Source organism: Sus scrofa, chromosome 14, assembly GCF_054392235.1.
Source record: "Sus scrofa isolate SSC_HxYL_T2T_F1_AM1 chromosome 14, Sscrofa_HxYL_maternal_Yorkshire_Landrace_v2.0, whole genome shotgun sequence".
Taxonomy (NCBI): domain Eukaryota; kingdom Metazoa; phylum Chordata; class Mammalia; order Artiodactyla; family Suidae; genus Sus; species Sus scrofa.
The window spans coordinates 133414046-133435420 of record NC_139396.1 but is presented as its reverse complement, the minus strand read 5'-3'; the positions used below and the strand labels follow the sequence as shown (position 1 = coordinate 133435420).

Here is a 21375-nt window from a genome sequence, read left to right as displayed (position 1 = left end):
AAAAGTACCCCATGCTAAAAATTAATAAATTTTAACACTTTACCCAGCATCCAGGGCTAGCACTTTCCAGAAGAACTTTCTGACATATGGAAATATTCCCTATCTGCATTGTTCAATAGGATAGCTACTGGCCCTATGCAGCCAATGAACACCTGAAATGGGACTAGGGCAGATAAGGAAATGAATTTTTAGTTTATTTAATTTCAATGAATTTCCATTTAAATAGCCACTGTGGGTAGTGGCTACCCTATTAGATACCACAGTGTAGACAATATTTGTTGAATAAGTGAATAGATGAATAAATGGATGCAAAATATGAATTAAGTCTGACAATGTTCCTGAAGCACATTTTATATGGCACATGCTAGATAGTTGTCTAAAACACGTCTAACAACATTATTCTTTTTTTTTTTTTTTTTTTTGTCTTTTTGCTATTTCTTGGGCCGCTCCGGCGGCATATGGAGGTTCCCAGGCTAGGGGTCGAATCGGAGCTATAACTACCGGCCTACGCCAGAGCCATAGCAACGCGGGATCCGAGCCACATCTGCAACCTACACCACAGCTCACGGCAACGCCGGATCCTTAACCCACTGAGCAAGGCCAGGGATCGAACCCACAACCTCATGGTTCCTAGTCGGATTCGTTAATCACTGCGCCACGACGGGAACTCCTAACAACATTATTCTTAAAAAAAGCTTTGCTGGGGACTTCTGGTTGTGGCGCAGTGATTAACGAATCCAACTAGGAACCATGAGGTTGCAGGTTTGATCCCTGGCCTTGCTCAGTGGGTTAAGGATCCAGCGTTGCTGTGAGCTGTGGTGTAGGTCACAGACGCGGCTCGGATCCCGTGTTGCTGTGGCCCTGGCATAGGCTGGTGGTTACAGCTCTGATTCAACCCCTAGCCTGGGAACCTCCTATATGCCATGGGAGCAGCCCAAGAAATGGCAAAAAGACAAAAAAAAAAAAAAAAAAAAAAAAAAAAAGCTTTGCTGTGCAGGTTGTGGGGGTAGGTTGGCAAGGGGCATATGGGAAACCTCTCTGTGCTTTTTGCCTACAATTTAGCTGTGAACCTAAAACTGTTCTTTAAAAAAGAGTTAATTTAGAGAGTTCCCTGGTGGTCTAGTAGTTAGGATTTGGTGCTTTCACTGCTTTGACCCCGGTTCAACTCCTGGTCTGCGAACTGAGATCCCATATCAAACTGCTGTATGCCTTGGCCAAAAAAAGAAAAATAAAATTTATTTTAGAAATATAAATCAAAAAAACAGTTCTGGGAGTTTCCTGGCAGCTCTGCAGGTTAAGGATCCAGTGTTATCACCGCTGTGGCTCTGGTTACTACTGTGGCATTGGTTCAGTCCTTGGCCCAGGAACTTTTGCATGCCATAGGCATGGCCAAAAAAAAAAAGAAAAGAAAAGTTCTGGATTCTATCCTTACTGATACCCCTCAATCTCTAAATTTACCTTTTCCTAAATTCTAGTTCTGATGTAAACTTCCTGCTTTCTCCTTCCACAAACAATGTAGGCATGTGTTTGAAATACAACAACTCTTCAGTTTTGAAATTGAGAGAACATCCTCATGAAGGCTTCTAAAATCCTGGGCCATATCATATCACCTCAGAAGTGATACGCTAATTTTTTTTCGCCAATGGCTGAAAAAAAATTCAAATTAAAATGTTTTTTCAATACAAAATACTGATACAATTTCATCATGTGAATTAGGAACAATGTAAGTTGGAAAAAATACTAAATTAAACGTATGCAATAAAAAATCACAACCAGGAGCTCCCATCATGGCACAGTGAAACCGAATCAGACTAGGAACGATGAGGTTGTAGCTTCGATCCCTGGCCTCGCTCTGTGAGTTAAGAATCCAGTGTTGCCGTAAGCTGTGGCATAGGTTGCAGACGGCTCGGATCCTGCATTGCTGTGGCTGTGGCATAGGCCGGCAGCTGTAGCTCTGATTAGACCCCTAGCCTGGGAACCTCCATATGCCATGGGTGTGGCCCTGAAAAGCAAATAAATAAATAATAAAAAATCACAACCAGAAGCACGTATCTGAAGTTATATAAGCTGTTGAACTTGAGAGACAGGTGTTTTCGTCAATTCTAATTATGTGCTTAACCATTTTACCATTAGCTAGTGCTTACTTGTGCCTAAACAGTAACAGCTGCCACAAAAAAAAGGAATCACTGGAGGAAAAATTTTAAATGGAGATAAGGCAGTCCTAGGTGTTTTTCTCTCCCCCACCCCTTCTTTTTTCCGGTTGTGCCTGGAGCATAATGAAGTTCCTGAGGCCAGAGACTGAGCCTGTGCCACAGCAGCAATCCAATCTGGTGCAGTGACAACGTTGGATCCTTAACCTGCTATACCACAAGGGAATTCCTAATGAGTCCACTTTTAATAATTTTCCTCCCTCCTGCCTCACTGTCAAGATGCCAGCACGTTATTAATTACTGTCATCAGTGTGCCCACATCTAATGACCACCACACCCTTCCCACAACCACCATTTGAACTTGCTCTTATCTGCTGTTCTGAGACAAGAAAGAACCAAGCTAATTGAAACTGTGCGTAAAATAAATGCAAACAAGCTCCTTGTGAGAGCCTACCTATCAGTACAGAACATAAACCTTTAGTACATGAATGAATGACATCAAATGTGGTTACGTAGGAGCCTACTCTGATCAGTTTCTGATTAGTCACTTTGTTCCTGATCCTCCACCTTGTACAGTTTCTGCTTCTTTGTTCCTGAATCTACATAGTTAAACTATTATCTCATAGGGAAACAGTTATTCCTTTACGTCTGCCTCCCTACCTAGATTACAAACTCTGTGAGTTCAGGGGCCACGTTTTATTCAACTTTGTACCCTGGTGCCTAGCATGGTGTCATGCACACAGCAAATGCCCAACAAATGTTTGCTTCCTAAATGACTCATGGAAGCAGTGAGTGAATTTTAATGACACAAAGTTATTTGTGGCCATATGCACATAACCTATTCCATTAAAGAACAAGGAGCTCTAGGCTATATGAGTGCTGGCCGCTCAGCCGGCACATTACAGAGTGTGAGGGCTTTGTTAAGGTCACTACACAGGCACAGTCTGTGTGTTCCTTAGCTCGGTGGTTAACTTGTTTCAATTAATTCAACATAAGTATTTACTGGGTCTGGCCACTTGAGTTTAGTGGTAGTAAGAACTATCAGACCACTCCACCTCCAGTGCATCCCTCAAATGCACTTACTTCTCTCCATCATCATTGCTGCCACTCAAGTTTAGGCCACCAGCATCTTTCTCTTGGAGTATTCCAATTCATTCTCCACAATGCCACCAAAGTGACCTTCCTTTAATAAAAAGCAGTTCCGATCATATCACTCTTCAAAGCCCTTTCAAAGCCTTCCCCCTGCCCTAACCCCCCTAAAATGGCTTAACAGGTCCAGCCCGATCTACCTCTCTAGCCATAAAGCTCACCGCTCACTGCCTAGTGTCTATCCTCTAGCCATATTATCCTACGTAGAATTCCATAATTAGACCACGCTATGTTCCACTGGGAAACTGTGCTCAAGTATGTCAAGAAAATCTCAATTAGCATTTTAAAAACTCAAGTTATGGATTGAGCCAACACTAACAGACTTCTTAAGACCAATTGTTGATAACGCTCATCTAAACAAGTCATCCAAACAAGTGTTTCCTCTTTGGAAAAGAAGAGAGAAAAATACAAAGGAACTGTACTGCTGGAGGAGGAAAGCTTTAAAATATAAACTTCTTGAAAAAAAAGTACCAAAGTCTTCATGAATTGGTTCCTATTATCACCCAGCACATAATGACTGCTCAGTAAATGTCAAATGAATCAACGAATGAATGACCAAAGCAAATAGGAAATGAGAAATTCTGGGGACAGAACAACCTGGAAATATTAAAGGGAGAAGGCATGTGTCCCAATTCTGACCAAAAAAGATTCAAGAATAGGGTTGCTGGAGGTTTCCAGGAAAGGTCTTCTTTCTTATAAGAGAGCATGGGATACCTGCTTCTCTCCTTCAGGACATGAATGAGGATACATGTAGCCCTGGCTGCTACTAGCTGCTATTATGCAAGCATTTAGTGAGCTGACGATGTAGACAACTGAGACAGAGGCTCCTATCCTGACAGCTGATGTTGAACATGTGATCTCTCTACCCCTGGACTTTCTTATTATTCAAGTCAGTTTGACTGTTACTTGCAGCCCAAAACCTCCTGATACTTTCTGGTAGCAGTAAAGGGAAAATCATGTTGAAGATGATGAACACAATACATCATCATTTCATTTTGTAGCATAGTCAGAAACCAATCTTTAAAAAATAGCAAAATGAATCACTATTATAAAGGAATATAGGTCTTTTATGCATTAAAACTATTAGTTGATATAGTTCTAATGGTAAGGCATTAGAACTGGATCAAATGATTCAAATGCATTTTCTGTGGAAAAAAAGGCATTCAGCTCTCATTGAACTAACAGTAGGTTAGACTCTACAGAAGAAAACACTAATGAACTGGAAGGCACAGCCACATAAAATCTCTAGAAAAAAAAAAAGAAAAAGACTGAAAAAAATTAATAGAGCATTAGTGAACTGTGAAAAAAATGTCACATAGCTCAGTATGTGTCACTAGAGACACCAAAGGAAAAGTAGGAGAGGACAGGAAAATATTTGAAGAAAATAATGGTTAATTTTTTTCCAAATTTGGTTAAAAAGTATAAATCCATAGATCCAAGAATCAACAAATCACAAACATAAGAATCATGAAGAAAACTATACCTAGGCACATCATAATCAAATTGCTTAAAACCAGTGTTAAAGAGAAAATCTTAAAAGCAGCCAGAGGAAGACACATCACACACAGAGAGAACAAAGATAAAAATGATAGCAGACTTCTAAGACAAGCTAGAAGACAGTGAAGTTTCGTCTATAAGGAATGAAAGGGAAGAAAGAAAAAAAATCAACCTAGAGTTCTATACTCAGTGAACATTTCTTTTAAATAGAAAGTAAAATAAAGACTTTTTCCAGTAATATAAAAGTTGAAAGAAGGCACTCCCTTTGTGGCTCAGTGGGTTACAACCTGACTAGTATCCATGAGGATGTGGGTTCAATCCCTGGCCTAGTTCAATGGGTTAAGGATCCAGCACTGCTGGGAGCTGTGGTGTAGGTCATAGATGAGCCTCAGATCTGGCATTGCTATGACTGTGGTGTAGGCCAGCAGCTGCAGCTCCAATTCGACCTTTAGCCTGGGAACTTGCATATGCTGCAGGTGTGGCCCTAAAAGACAAAAAAAAAAAGTTGAAATAATTTACCAACCACAGACTCACACTACTAGAAACGTTAAAGGGAGTCCATTAGACAAAAGGAAAACTATGCCATCCCAGAAATGGTAATATATATAGCCTTTTTCTCTTATTTTAAAAAATATTTTTAAAAAAATTCAATGTTTAAAGCAAAAATAACATACAGAAGTAAAAGTTATAACAACAAAAGCACCAAGGCCAAGAAGAAAGGGAGGAATGAAGGTATATCATTGTTGGATTCTCACACTCTGTGTGTGAAGAGGTATAATATTACCTGAAGGTAGACTGTGTAAGGTAAAGATGAATACTTTACACTCTAAACCCAAAAGCAACCACTGAAAAAACAAAAACAGAGTGATATATAAAAAGCCAACAGATAAGATAAATGTAATCATAAAAAATGTACTCAGTTCAAAAGAAGGAGGAAAAAAAGAGGAAAGACAAACAAAGAACAGATGTGACAAACAGAAAACAAATAGCAAGAGAGACTGGAACCTAAACATAACTGATAAATGTAAATAGCCTGAACAGGTCAAGTAAAAGGCAGACATTGTCAGATTGGGTAAAAAGAAAGACTCAACTAAACTCTGCCTATAAGAAACTCACTTTAAATATAAAGACACAAATCCACCAAAACCAAAAGAATAGAAAAATATCGATCATGCTAACACTAATCACAAGAAAAAAGCTGCTAATTCATATCAGACTAGTAGATTTCAGAGCAAAGAATGTAATAAAAAATAAAGTCATTTAATAATGATTAAAGGGGAGTTTTCTGGTGGCCTAGCGGTTAAGAATTCCACACTGTCAATACAGTGGCTGGGGTTTGACCCCTGGCCCAGGAACTTCTGCATGTTGCAGGTACAGCCAATAAATAAATAAATAAATAAATAAATAAATAAATAACTTTAAAATAATGATAAAAGGGTCAATTCATCAAGAATACATAACAACCCTAAATATTGAGGTACTCAGCATGTCAGCCCACTAAAATGGGAAAATAGAAAGATGCCTTTCATGGTTAAAATGCAGCAACAGCACTCCTCAGTCAAAACTTAACACTGCCAAAATGGGGCTTAAGATCGTCTTTATAAGTGGCATGCAGTTTTACTAAGAAAGGTGCAGTATTCCCCAAGAGTCAAAGGTAGGAGTGTTAAACAGCTTATCAAAATATTTACGACTTCAGGATGACTTTATCAGCCAAGGATGATAAAGGCGACGGAAAGCTGACTCACCTTTCGTATTGCCTATCTCGTGGTAGGGAAGTACCCCAATGTCGAAAGTCCATGAATAACATAAGTAAAAGGAGACAGGATATGAAGAAGAGTCCTAGGAATGCCACCCGCTGACGAGGAAATGGGCTCACTGTGGGCACAGTGAAGTACCAGGAGGCTGGGCAGAGGTAGGAAAAACTGATCCTGAAATGAGACAAACATTAGTAAGAAAAATCTCTACAACTGAGTACTAAAAAACGGCTTAAGCCAGATTAAAGCCCTTCCTGGAGTTCCCACTGTGGCACAGTGGGTTAAGAATCTGACTGCAGTGGCTCGGGTCCCTGCAGAGACACAGGTTCAATTTCCAGCCCAGTGGGTTAAAGGATCTGGGGTTTGGGCCAAGCCAATCGCAGCTGTGGCTCATATTCAATCTCTGGCATGGGAACTTCCACATGCCGCAGGTGTGGCCATGACAAAATAAATAAATAATAAATTAAAAAATAAAGCCTTTCCTAATAAAGGCAAAAAATTTATGCCATCCTAAGTCTTCATGTTTGTTTAGTTTCAAATTTTAGAAAAGGACCTATATGGTTCAAGGTGCTTCTACTATATAAATTTTAAAAGGTTTCTCTGCTGTTTTTTCAGTCTCACTTAAAAGTGCATTTCAAAGAACTAACTTTATGTTGATGAAAATATCTTCCATCTCCCTGTGCAACCTCATAAGAATGAAGAATCAGAGCAAATTGCAACATTCCCACCAAGTCTGTCAAAAAACCTGGATAGTCAGGAAATTTATTTAATTGATTAAAAAAAATTTCAATAGGTGACATACATACATGGTAAAAAAAAAAAAAAAAAAAACTAACAGTTTAAAAGATTGATAGCAGAAAGTGAGTCTTGTGCCCTAGCGCCACAATTTCCCTCTCAGAGGCAACTGTTACCCAGGGATATTTTATGTATACACAGCATAAATACATATCATACATGGTAAAACACTGCGTGTGTGTTACCTCCATTCCTCTGGTTTTACACCATACGACGGTTCTGTATCTTTCTTCACTTAACTCTATTTGACAACTGCTCATTTGATAATTTGATACATGTTGATTCACAGAAGCTTCAGTCAACTGTAACGTTCACTTTCCCTTTTTTTTTTTTTTTTTTTTTTTTTGCTTTTTAGGGTCGCACCTGGTGTTCCCAGGCTAGAGTTCAAATCGGAGCTACAGCTGCTGGCCTACACCACAGCCACAACAATGCCAGAGCGGCGTCTGAGACCTACACCATAGCTCATGGCAACAACCGATCCTTAACCCGCTGAGTGAGGCCAGGGATCAAACCCACAACCTCATGGGTTCCTAGTCGTACACGTTTCCACCGCACCACACAGGAACTCTCATTTTCCATACTGATTCAAGAAGACCTCAGTCTGTTTTCAAAGTTCATTAGAAATACTTTGTTTGTCTGTTTAATCTCCCTAAGGGGCACCTAGCCTCACTCAAGCGGAAATTTGAAAGAAATTTACAATCATGCACTTTTCAGAGCGGAGCGAGCACTCACCCTGTCACCCTAGGGCTAGGGCTGTAAACTACTGCAGTATCTGTCTTCAAAAGAATGCAACTTAGATTTTCTCTGCATCCATCACCAGACTGCAAAGTCCAGATACAACCCTAGAGCAAATCTCACTTGTAACAATCTGCCAATACCCCTCTACTTGCCTGCCACCCCCCACATGGCTCCCACCTGAGGATAAAGTGTGCAACCTTACCTAGCCATGGGCTCCCTTCAGTGGTCTCAACGCCTGTCACCTCCTTTTCTTTTTGCCTTGAGAAGGTGGTCTCCTCGTCCCAGGCATTTCCTAAGTCTGAAGGCTGTGAAGAGTTGACTGGGTTTCAGGCTCACCTCAAGCAGTGCCCATGACACTAGACCCCACCCCCCACCACAAGAAACCCACGATGCCCACGCACTCTCCCGGCTCCCACTCCACATCCGTCGGCTCTCGTTCCTGGGGCCGAAGGGACCCTACCCGGGTTTCCTGGGGGCAGGGCGTTCTAGAGGGTCAGCGGCATCCTCGAGGAACCCACAGACCCCAGGTGGCGGGGATGGAGGTCCCCGCTTCCCCTCCCGGCCCCGCAGTCTTCTCGCGCTCACACTCACGGGTCGAATGGCCCGCCGTCTCCCTCAACCCTGCACTGCAGGGTCCAGAGGTTTTCCCCGGGCCTCTAACTCAGCCGGAAGGAGGCCTTAGACGCCTGCGGCGCCACGTCCCCAAGGAAACCGCAGTGAGCCAATGACTGACATGGGACCCGCCGAGAGGTGCCCGCCCTCCACCCAGCCGGAGCCATGGGCGAACCAGCTCCGTCGGTCGCACGTCCGTCCGCCAGAGTGACCAATCCCCTAGAGCGCTCGGCCTTAATGCCCGCCCCCGGATTTCGAGCACGTCCAATCCAGAAGGGCGCCGTGCCTGGCTCCGCCTAGAGGGGGCTGGTGGTAGGCTCACAGGTGAGCTGTTTTATGTGACCAGAGTGCCCAGTGGTCGCTGCCTTCTCTGCGGCGCGAGTTATCTTGCTGGATGCTTTCTCCGCGGCCGTTTCCAGGACAGAGTGGCTCGGGTGGGTGGGTCTCGGGGTGTCCGCAACAGAAGTGCATCCATGCCTACACAATTTGTTTTGTGTCCACAAACCATACGTGCCAGAATGGTAGTTTTCCCACCTCAAACCCCTACAGTCTTTCAAACCGATGCTCCGGATTTCCCGTGAGGAAAAAACAAAAAAACAAAAACCCATAAATTGAGGACAATGACGACTACACTGAAGCGCTTATAATCCTCTCATTCAACATTCATTGAATGTCTACTGTAAGCCAGACATTATGAGTGGCTGTGTTCCTGCCCTCCCGGACCTTGTAGTACACACAAAGGTAATGCATGCTGAATCGTTTTTCTGCCTCGCTGCCTCTCTCGTCTCCAGGAAGGAGCCATTTGGGCAGGATAAAGTCCAAGTCCTCACAAACGTGGCACACGTGACCGTCCATGACCTTCCCATGCAGCCAGCATCTTCTGCTGCTCCTCACCTCCCTTATTTAGTTCCAGAAACGCAGCTCTATGGTTTCTGCCCTCCTGGGCTTTGCTCCTTCTGCCTCCTCCATCCCTCCACCCCACCTGCCCTGAATATCCTTCACTGCCTCTACCAGGCCAACTTGACCCCACCCCTTACCACTCAACCTAAGGATTGGTTTTCCTAACTTGCTTTTCTCCTTCAATTCTCAATTTTCTTCTTTGTCCCTCAGTCCCTACTCTACTTCGTTATATTTTATCCAGGCCCCCAGAAACCACATTAAGTAGAATAGTTGCATAAACTTAGGATTAACCACAAAAATATATAAATATCAGGTATTTTTTTATTATTCTAGAGCTCAGTTCAGTGCCTGGGACAAGGTAAACATGGAAAAAATTCAACATATCCTTTAAATTTCTTTTTTTTTTTTTTTTGCCTTTTGCTTTTAAGCCCACACCTGCAGCATATGGAAGTTCACAGGCTAGAGATCAAATGGGAGCTGCAACTGCTGGCCTATACCACAGTCACAGCCATGCAGGATCCAAACTACATCTGTGACCTACACCACAGCTCAGGGCGACACTGGATGCTTAATCCACTGAGTGAGGCCAGGGATTGAAGTGGCATCCTCATGGATACTAATTGGGTTTATAGCCCGCTGAGCTACAACAGGAACTTCCTAGAATTTTTTTTTTTTTTTAATTCTTGAAATCGCCTGCCAACTGTGCAATTCTAAGTCTAATCTATGTATATTTCAAACTTCAGTGTTCTACTAAAAGAGTGGTTTTGAGGGGAAATAAAATTGCTATTTATAGTTTAAATACTACTTAATTCATACAGGTTATAAACTATATTAACTTAGAACATGAAAGTGCATTGAAACATCTAATTTACAATTCATAATGATTGTTATAAAACTGAAAAGAAACCTGTATTTTAATCCCAACACTTTCTCATTATACTTTCTTTGTCCATCTGGTTTGGACAGTACTTCCTTCAATAAGTCCGTATGCCCTCAGGCATTTGTAAAGCATGATTCTTTACAAAAACCTGGAGGGTTTATCTGATTAACAGCTTACAGGACTGAGTTTCTGTGGTTTCCAGTCGAAAGGCCAAAAAAATGAGTTGAGATCATTTCTCCATCTCATTTGCTGTAATTCAACATGTTGAAACAAATGACAGAAATCCATTATTTCAAAACAGATTTTTAACTGCTTTTTAAAGGCTTGTCTACAATTACACTTGCAATTTTCTCAAGAAGTCCTTGAATTTACCCAGCCCTGAGCAAAATCAAACTGTCCCGCAGTAGGTGTCAGTTGTCTGCACTTCTTTGTTTCTCATCAATTCTCCTTTATTCCACACACCATCCTGCTCTAACCTCTAATGGAGTTCAGTGTGGTCTTTACTCTCTCTTCCAAGTTTACTGATCTTTCTTCATGTGTCCTGTAAGTACCTCACTGTCCAAGACCAAACTCACTGTCTCTCCATTCTCACTTTATCCACTCAAACCTCCTCCATTCATGTCCTCAATTTTGACGAAATACCCTGTGATTCACCCAAGCAGAAATCTGCAAGTCATGCTTGAATCTCTTCCTTCTACTTCCTTTTCCCATTCCACCCAATTAATCACTAGGTATTCTTAATTCAAATGCCTAAAATCCTATCTTGTGACAAAATTTTCTAACTGGTCGCCCTGCCGCTAGACTTATGCCCCTCTTGAGTACTTCTCCATTCTGACATAGTGAAATATAATCATGCTATTTCTGGAGTTCCTGTTGTGTCTCAGTGGTAACAAATCCAACTAGTATCCATGAGGACTCGGGTTCAATCCCTGGCCTTGCTCAGGGGGTTAAAGATCCAATGTTGCCGTGAGCTGGGGTATGTTGCAGACAAGGCTCGGATCTGGCATTGCTATGACGGTAACATAGACTGGCAGCTACAGCACCTGATTGGACCCCTTGCCTGGTAATTTCCATAGACCGTGGGTGTGGCCCTAAAAAGACAATCATCCTCCTCATCATCGTGCTATTTCTTGTTTTAAAATCCTTCTGTGGTTTCCCAACCCAGTGGGATGTGTAAGCCAATTTGCTTGGCATGGTGTGGCAGATTCTCCTGACTGCCTGCCTCCAAAGCCAACAATCTCTCTTCCACCTTGTTAACCGAACCCCAATTTTATTCTAATAACCACACAGCTATGCTTGGCCATGTGCTTAAAGAGTGCTAGGCTCCCACCTCAACCCTAGGGAGTACACTGTGACTGGTCTAAGTCAATCATGGTGGCCTATTCCCTTTCTAAATATTGAGCCCATTCATATGATGCAATTCTAGCCCATGACACTGAAGGGAAGTCAGCTGTTGGGAGGCATGGGAGGAGGAGGGAAAACATTTCTGGGAAAGATTTTCTACATCTTACAAGGAGAATGTCAATAAAAAGGTGACATGATGAGAGAGAAGAAAAGGCCCCTTTTCTACCTCCAGAAGTAATCCTAAGTATACCTGGAGCTGCTGTAGCCATCAAGCAACCATGGGGGCAGGGGACAGACAAGCTTGGGAATAACAAATAGAAATAGAAAAACCTGGGTTGTTGGAAACATCATTAAGCTGTGAAGTTAACCAATATAGGAGCAGCTCTACTATGGACTTATTTGAGATACTAAAAATTCATTATTGTTCTTATTTTTAAGTAGTTGAATCAGGGGATTCTGTTAGCTGTGGTCTCCTACCTGATTCATGTGGTTCACAACGCCTGATATGATCTAGTCCCCACATCATCCAAGCTCCTTAACAAGAATTCTCATACACAACTCTGACATATTTATAGTTCTCTGAATTTTGCCTTTTCTTTCCTCTAAGCCTCTGTACTTGTTATTACTCTACATAAATGACTTCTGTTCACTTCTCTACCAAATGAACTCCAATTTATCTTTCAAAACTCAGCTCAAATGTCACCTTTTCTCTTACGAGCTGCCCCAGTCAACTTAGGTGCATCTCTGCTTTTGTAGTACTTTACTCACGCATATTTCTCTTAGGGCAAGAATAATTTTTTTTTTTTTTTTTGGCTGTGCTTGCAGCATGAGGAAGTTCTGGGGCCAGGGATCAAATCCATGCTACAGCAATAACCTGAGATGCAGCAGTGACAACACTCGATCCTTAACCTGCTGAGCCACAAGGGAACTCCAATAATATTTTTTTTTTCTGTCTTTTCTAGGGCCTCACCCAGGGTATATGGAGGCTCCCAGGCTAGGGCTGTAATCAGAGGTGTAGCTACCAGTCTACGCCAGAGCCACAGCAACTCGGGATCCGAGCCATGTCTGCGACCTACACCACAGCTCACGGCAATGCCAGATCCTTAACCCACTGAGCAAGACCAGGGATCAAACCCACAACCTCATGGTTCCTAGTCAGATTCATTAACCACTGCGCCACCATGGGAACTCCAGAATAATTGTTTTAATAATTTTTTAATAATTGTTTAAAAAGCTGGCAGCTGTTTGAGAGTTCCCACTGTGGATTAGCAGGTTTAAGAATCCAATTAGTATCCATGAGGATGCAGGTTTGATCCCCGTCCTCACTCAGTGAGTTAAGGATCCAACATTGCCACAGATGCAGCTCCCATCTAGCATTGCAATGGCTGGGGCGTAGGCCCAAGCTACACCTCCGATTCGACCCCTATCCCAGGAATCTTCATATGCTGCAGGTTTGGCCCTAAAAAGGAAAAATAAATAAAATAAATAAATACAAGCTGGCAGCTGTTTGAGTGGACCTGGGACCAGTTGGCCTGGTAGGAAGACATAATATATAGGTTTTGGACCATAATGGGTATGTTTGGTCAGGGAAAGTGGGATTCCCTGGGCTTAGTCTAGATAGGAGAGATTTAGAGCAAGAAAACCCCCAATTACTCTCCAAATAAAATACAGGAATTTTGAGCATTCCCTCCAGAAACTCAGTTTGGGGAGCTCTGGTAAAGAAAAAAGAACATGAAATAAAAGAAAGATAAGGGACTCATGCAAGGTGGGTTGGCAGATGGGACTGGAGAGAATGGCCCATGAGAGACTCCCTGTATAGTTTGTCTGTAGCTGCATAACAAATTATTATCTTTCCCAGTTTCCATGGGTCAGAAATTTAGGAACAGCTTGGCTCAGGGTCTCTCATGAAGTTGCAATTAAGATGTCAGCTGGGGTTCTAGTCATCTGAAGTCTTTTTTCTTTTTTTGTCTTTTTAGGGCTGCACACATGGCATATGGACGTTCCCAGGTCAGGGATCCAACTGGAGCTGCCGCTGTTGGACCACGCCACAGCCACAGCAATGCAGGATCCAAGCCAAGTCTTCGACCTACACCACAGCTCACGACAATGCCAGAGCCTTAACCCACTGAGCAAGGCCAGGGATCAAACCCGCATTCCATGGTTCGGGTTCATTACTGCCGAGCCACAACGGGAACTCCTAGCTACCTTAAATCTTAACTGGCTCTAAATTACATACAGTTATATGGCACACTTGCATGGCTGGCAAGTTGATGCTGTTATATTGGTGCAACGTCAGTGCCTTCTCACGAGGACTTTCCCAGGGATGCTTGAGTATCTTCATGACATGGCAGCTGGCTTATCCCAGAGTGATCTGAGAGAAAGCGTGTGTGTGAGTGCCAGGTAGAATCTTTATTCCCTTTTTTTTTTTTTTTTTTTTTTTTTTTGTCTTTTTGCTATTTCTTTAGGCCGCTCCCATGGCATATGTAGGTTCCCAGGCTAGGGGTCTAATCGGAGCTGTAGCCGCCAGTCTACGCCAGAGCCACAGCAACTCGGGGTCCGAGCCACGTCTGCAACCTACACCACAGTTCACGGCAACAGCCGGATCGTTAACCCACTGAGCAAGGGCAGGGACCGAACCCGCAACCTCATCGTTCCTAATCGGATTCATTAACCACTGCGCCACAACGGGAACTCCAGAATCTTTATTCTTTTTGTGTCCTAGCTGCAGATGTCACATATTTTCACTTCTGTCACATATTATCTGTTGAACATATTATTTGTTAAAAGTGAGTCACTAACTCCCAGCCCACATTCAAGGTTAAGGCAGTTAAGCACCACTCTTTGAAGGGCGGAGTATCAATTTGCAGACACCAATCCCCAAGACAAAGTGGCCAGGGACAATTCGGATAATAACACTGACATCTAGGGTTCAATTTTGAGTTCTGTGCTATGTTATAATCCCCTCCATGTCCCCAAACCTTCAGTAAAGTCTGATAAAACTAGAGTCATGTGGGAGTTCCCGTTGTGGCACAGTGGTTAACGAATCCGACTAGGAACCATGAGGTTGCGGGTTCGGTCCCTGGCCTTGCTCAGTGGGTTAAGGATCAGGCTGTTGCCGTGAGCTGTGGTGTAATTTGCAGATGCGGCTCGGACCCCGAGTTGCTGTGGCTCTGGCGTAGACTGGCGGCTACAGCTCCGATTAGACCCCTAGCCTGGGAACCTCCATATGCTGCGGAAGCGGCCCTAGAAAAAAGGCAAAAAGACAAAATTAAAAAAAAAAAAATAGAGTCACGTGTAGGAGTACCTTGAGAAATGATGGCATAGCAGTGCCAAAACATGACAGTAACCATAGGAGGTGAATTAAGTCATGACTGAAAAATTGACAAATGCAGGAAATCAGTGCCACAGGCCATTCAGAGAAAGGCCACTCTTCAGAGATTCCAGCTGGGGAGGCAGGGTGCTGTACGGCAAAGTTTAAAATGCCCATAGTACTTGGGATGGAAGCACGGGGAGAAGGATATTGATTCCCTTCTCTTGGTATCCATTCTGATTTGACTACGGGCACTTTCCCCATGGATAGGCCATGTGGACTTGAAGATTCTGACTCCACCCTGGCTCTAGGAGAGGGACACACAAGCCAGGCCTAAGGTATTAGGCAAAATCCCATCCCTCGGTCACAGCTGTTTTTTCAGGAGTGAGCATATAGCCCAATTTCAGATAAAGAGACATATTTGCTTTGGCAAATAAAAAGTTTATTTGCTTTTCTTAGAGAGTGTATGAGGGGGCATTCTCTCTCTCCCTCTCCCCTCATGCCCTAAATTCTTGATGATATGGTTAAACTACTGAGTCAAACAAAACCTGAAATCAGTGATATCTCTGGATAGCCAATTATTTGAGCTAATAAATTATTGTTTAAATCAGTATGAAATGGGTACTATTCTTCCAATTTTTTGCATGTTTGACAATTTCTACAATTACAATACAGAGGGAAAACTATATTAGATTCCATTTTTTCAACTACCAGTCTGGCAAAGATTAAACTGTCTGAGGATGCACTATGGTTAGTAAAGGGGTATTTAAAACAAAAAAACAAACAAACAAAAAAACCCAGGAAGTTCCCGTCGTGGCACAGTGGAAACAAATCCGACTAGGAACCGTGAGGTTGCAGGTTGGATCCCTGGCCTTGCTCAGTGGGTTAAGGATCTGGCATTGCCATGAGCTGTGGTGTAGGTTGCAGACTCAGCTCGGATCCCGAGTTGTTGTGGCTGTGTGTAGGCCGGCAGCTGTAGCTCCAATTAGACCCCTAGCCTGGGAACCTCCACATGCTGCAGAAGCGGCCCTAGGAAAGGCAAAAAGACAAAAACAAAACAAAACAAACAAACAAACAAAAACAACCCCAAACACTCCATTCTTCTAGATGCTCAGGCTCCAAATCTTAAAGTTATCCTTAATCCTTCTCTTGCTCTCTTATCACCCACACTGCCCCCACCACTCCCCATCCAGCCAATAAGCAAAGCCATTTATCATTGACCTCATTGTTACCACCCTGGTGGAAACCACTACCATTTCTTAGTGATTTATTGCAGTCGCCTCCTACCTGGTCTTTCTGTCTCTACCCTTGCTCTCTACAGTCTATTTTGAACACTGCAATCAGTGGGATTCTTTCAAATATAAGTTAGATCATGTCACTCCTCCAGACTCTCTGGTAGCTTCTCATTTCAGAGGAAAAGCCCTAGTCCTCATAACAGCCTACAACACACATACCTCTTATCTCTCGAATGTCATTTTTCAGTTATTCCCTTCACTCACTTTATTCCCCCTTATTGATAGGCCTTCTCTATTTTTTTTAAATTAGTGGTCCTTTTGCCTGAGTTTTTATGCATCTGTCCTCCCTACCCAGACACTTATCCTCCTTCAGTCTTTATTAAAATTATCAACTTCTCAGCGAAATTCACTTAACCATCCTATTTGAAATAAGTGTCCTTCCCACTGGCCACACTCATCATTTTCTTTTCTATATCACCATTTTACATACAATATGTTTTATTGTCTATCTTCCCACAACTATAAGCTCCATTAGAGCAGGAATTTGGCTCTAAAGAAGTTCTTTATGTACTGATAGGAGAAGATCTCAAAGAAATATTGTTAAATAAAAAATTGACATCTAACACAAAAAAAAACAACCCTCATGTCACATATGAAAATTAACTCGAGGAGTTCCCATTGTGGCTTAGTGGATTAAGAACCCAACTGGTATCCATGAGGATGCGGGTTTGATCCCTGGCTTCACTCAGTGAGTTAAAGGATCCAGGATTGCTTTGAGATGCAGTGTAGGTTGCAGACATAGCTTGGATCTGGCATTGCTGCGGCTGTGGCATAGGCCGGCACCTGCAGCTCTGATTCAACCCCTAGCCCAGGAACTTCTATATGCCACAGGTGCAGCCCTAAAAGAAAGGAAAGCAAATTAACTTGAAAAAGATCATAGCCCTAAATGTAAAGGCTAAAACTATAAAACTTGTAAAAGAAAAAATAGATGGGAGTTCCCATGTAGATTAGTGGGTTAAGTATCTGGCAGTGTCAGTGCAGTGGCTCAGGTTGCTGCTGTGGCATGGATTTGATCCCTGGCCTGGGTGATTCCATATGCTGTACGTACAACCAGAAAAATAAATAAATAAATTTTAAAAATAAAAAAGAGAAAATTTTTTAAAAAAGAAAAAATAGATGAAAGGCTTAGTGATCTCAGGCTTAGCGAAGATTTCTTGGATTCAGCAGTAAAAGCATAATCTACAAAAGAAAAACTTAATAAAGTGGTCTTCATTTAAAAATGACTGTTCTTCAAGAGACATATACTGGGAGAGACAATATTTGCAAATAATCTGTCTGTTAAAGGACTTGTATCTAGAATATAAAACAATCCTCGGAGTTCTCCTCGTGGCTCAGTGGTTAAGGAATCCGACTAGGAACCATAAGGTTGTGGGTTCGATCCCTGGCTCTCCTCAGTGGGTTAAGGATGAGGCATTGCCATGAACTATGGTGTAAATCACAGACGTGGCTTGGATCTGGTGTTGCTATGGCTTTGGCATAGGCTGGCAGCTGTAGCTCCAATTAGACCCCTAGCCTGGGAACCTCCATATGTGGTGGGTGCAGCCCTAGAAGACAAAAAGACAAAAAAAAAAAAAAGTACTATGACTTAATAATATGATCTATATAGGGAAAAAATATTGTGCACACTCCCTAATGCTTAAAACTAACATTTAAAAAAAATAAAAATAAAAAATAAAACAATCCTCAAAACTGAATAATAAGAAAACAACAAAAAACCCAGTTATAACTGGACTAAAGATTTAGACACCTCACCAAAAAATATATATACAATTATAAGCAAATGAGATATTCAACATTATTAGCCACTAGGGATATGCAAATTAACTACAATGAGATGCTACTACATGCCCACTAGCATGGCTGTAAGCAAAAGATAGAAAATAATTTACCAAGAATGTGGTACCATGTGCTACTATGTCATGAGGACACTTAAGCAGCTCTCTGGAGAGGCCCACAAGGAGAAGAACTGAGGCCTTCTGCCAATAGCCACTATCAACCTAACAGCTGTGTGAGTGAACCATTGTGGAAGTGGATTCTCCAGCCCCAGTCAAGCCTTCACATAATTGCAGCCCCTGCCAACATCTTGACTGCAACATCAGGAGATATCACTATCAAATTCCTCGCCTGCAGAAAGTGATAGTGAATGTTTATTGCTGTTTTAAGTCACTAGGTTTTGGAGTAATTTGTTCATGGAGCAGTAGATAATATACAATCAAAGAGGATTATAAGAAATAATATATACCTTGCCTGGCACATAGTAAGGCCTTCATAAAAGTTAGCTGTTATCATGTTGTTGTGTAAATGCATGCATGTCTTTTCCACCAACAATTGCAAAAGGACTACAGCTCATTCCTTTTTTTGCACTCTCTGCCTCTCTCCATCTCTCTCAGTCTTTTAGCACAGCGCTGAGAACACATTCGGCAGAAACCCCAGTAAGTAACTCTCAAAGAGAGGGAATTAAATCCAAAGGTGAAACAATTTACCTCTGTCACTCTTAACTTTCCACTTCTTAAAATATTTGACTATCTCTTTTGGTGCAGTTAATGTAAATGCCTGGACTTTTTTTTTTTTAATAGCCTAGTTTGTAATGAGTAAGCTGCAAAGGCAAGAAAAACCCAAGGGGTGAAGAGGGAAGGCTTGGTTGATTAAAAGGAGGCAATGAAGAAATGCACATTAGAGTTCCCTCATGGCTCAGTGGGTTAAGGATCTGGCATTGTCACTGGTGTGGTTCAGTCCCCGGCCTGGGAACTTCTGCATGCCATGAGCATAGCCAAAAGAAAGAGAGAGAGAGAGAGAGAAAGCAAAAGAAAAGAAAGATAGAAAGAGGGGAAGGAGGGAAGGAAGGAAGGTGAAGGAAGAAAAAAAGAAAGGAAATGTACACTGGATAAGGCAGAAGACCAGGTAAGAGAGTCAGGGATGTACCCACAGTAATAAGAGTAAAAAATGGGAATAGGATCTAGAGAACAGCCAGGAGATTTACACATACAATTCAGGGCTTCAAGTTTCATGGATTTGAGCCCACATTTGCTGGGATTTTTTTGCTAATGATGACATCTTTATTGTTGATAATGTTTACTGACTCCATAACTCTGGGTTGTTGCTTTGAGAATACATCTCATATTTATAAAGGATTCAATACCAGAGAGCATTAAAAATACATCACATCTACTTAGATGAGTAGCCCAAATGTCATCCCGTACTGATAGCTTATCTTTTTTGTATGTCAAGGACAACAGACCATTATATTCTCTGATACTAGTCAAGGAGAGTTTTACAATTTTAGCCATTGTACTTAATAAGAAATTACTTTTCTTTTTTTTTCCCCCTTCTTTTTTGGCTTTTTAGGGCTGCACCTGTGGTGTATGGAAGTTCCCAGGCTAGAGGTCAAATCAGAGCTCCAGCTGTCAGTCTACGCCACAGCCACAGCAAACCAGATTCGAGCTGTGTCTGCAACCTACACCACAGCTCACAGCAATGCCAGATCCTTAACCCACTGAGCGAGGCCAGGGATTGAGCCCGTGTCCTCATGGATACTAGTTGGGTTTGTTATCACTGAGCCATGATGGGAACTCCCAAGAAATTACAAATATTTAAATCTACACCTTATGGGAGTTCCCATCGTGGCTCAGCAGAAAGGAAACTGACTAGTATCCATGAGGACAGAGGTTCGATCCCTGGCCTGGCTCAGTGGGTTAAGGATCTGGCATTGCCGTGAGCTGTGGTGCAGGCTGCAGACGTGGTCAGATACTGTGTTGCTGTGGCTGTGGTGTAGGCTGGCGGCTACAACTCCTATTCAAACCCCTAGCCTGGGAACCTCCATATACTTTTAGGATGTGACTCTAAAAAGACCAAAAAAAAAAAATCTATACTTTGATAAAAGTTCATACAATAATTGAGGTCACACATGACATGGACCTGAAGTCAGATTATTGTTGTTAGGAGAAAAGGCTTATTTGTAAGATATTCCAAATGTGGTGCTCCGAGCAATGACCTGACCGTACACACATGCAAAGCACAATTATCAGTCATGGGCATCTTAGTTCCTGGATTGGTAGTTAGGTAACATGATGCCATCAATTTTTGCAATGGGTGGATGGACAGTCATAAAGAAAAAATAGGTAATGATAATTGTAACAGTAATATCATTTGTTGGGTTCTAACCATATGTCTGATAGTATAATGAGGACTTAACATTCTTTTTCTGATCGAACCCTCAGACATTCTAGTGAAGTACATGTTATTACCACTGCCATTTTACGGATGAAGTAACTGAAGCTTGGAGTAAGTCATGGAACTTCAGCTACCCTGTGCTACCCTTCTAAGTCTCTGACAGTCTTGACCAAGGCAGTGACAGGATGAGTAGATAAGGCTTTTTGCCTCTTCTTTTCTTCCCCCCAGTCATTGTAACTAATGCTATTTGGGGGTTAGTACTTTGATCTAGAGAGGCAGCACTGTGTGTCTAAGTTTACACTCTGGAGTCAGGCAGAAAAATGTTTCAATGTTGGTTTCACCACTTACTAGCTTTGTGACCTGGAGGAAGTTATGTTCATGGAAGCTCATTTTCTTTCTTTTTTTTTTTTTTTTTTTTTTATGCTTTTCAGAGCTACCCCAGTGGTATATGGAGGTTCCCAGGCTAGGGGTTGAATTAGAGCTGTAGCCATCGGCCTTTGCCACAGCCACAGCCACATCAGATCCAAACTGCACCTGCAACCTACACCACAGCTCACAGCAATGCCAGGTCTTTAACCCACTGAGCGAGGCCAGGGATGGAATCTCCGTCCTCATGGATGCTAGTCAGATTCGTTTCCACTGAGCCATGACAAGAACTCCAAGGCTCACTTCCTTACCAATAAAATAAGAAGGATGACAACACTTCCAGGGTTGCTGCCCTCAATCTTTCTCCACAGCAGCCAGAGTGACCTTTTCAAAATGTAAAATTGACCATGTTATC

General features: G+C 42.3%; 1 protein-coding gene across 15 annotated transcripts in view; it reads right to left on the bottom strand.

Moving 5' to 3' along the window:
- The window catches only part of ENTPD7 (ectonucleoside triphosphate diphosphohydrolase 7), a 50114-nt gene extending 41347 nt beyond the window's left edge, over positions 1-8767 (bottom strand). For 7 of the 15 annotated variants that reach the window (XR_014826737.1, XR_014826736.1, XR_014826742.1 and 4 more), the window contains exons 1-3: positions 8675-8767; positions 8286-8388; positions 6542-6724 (exon numbers count right to left, since the gene is read on the bottom strand). Coding sequence is in view for 3 of the 15 variants with exons in the window: in XM_003359322.5 (XP_003359370.3) it covers positions 6542-6724; positions 8286-8293 (191 nt within the window). In the remaining 12 variants the exon portion in view is untranslated. Of the gene's footprint in view, positions 1-6541; positions 6725-8285; positions 8389-8543 lie in introns of all 15 variants that reach the window. The other 8 variants (XR_014826735.1, XR_014826741.1, XR_014826738.1 and 5 more) reach the window with 2 other exon arrangements.
- Between the last annotated feature and the right edge of the window lie 12608 nt (positions 8768-21375).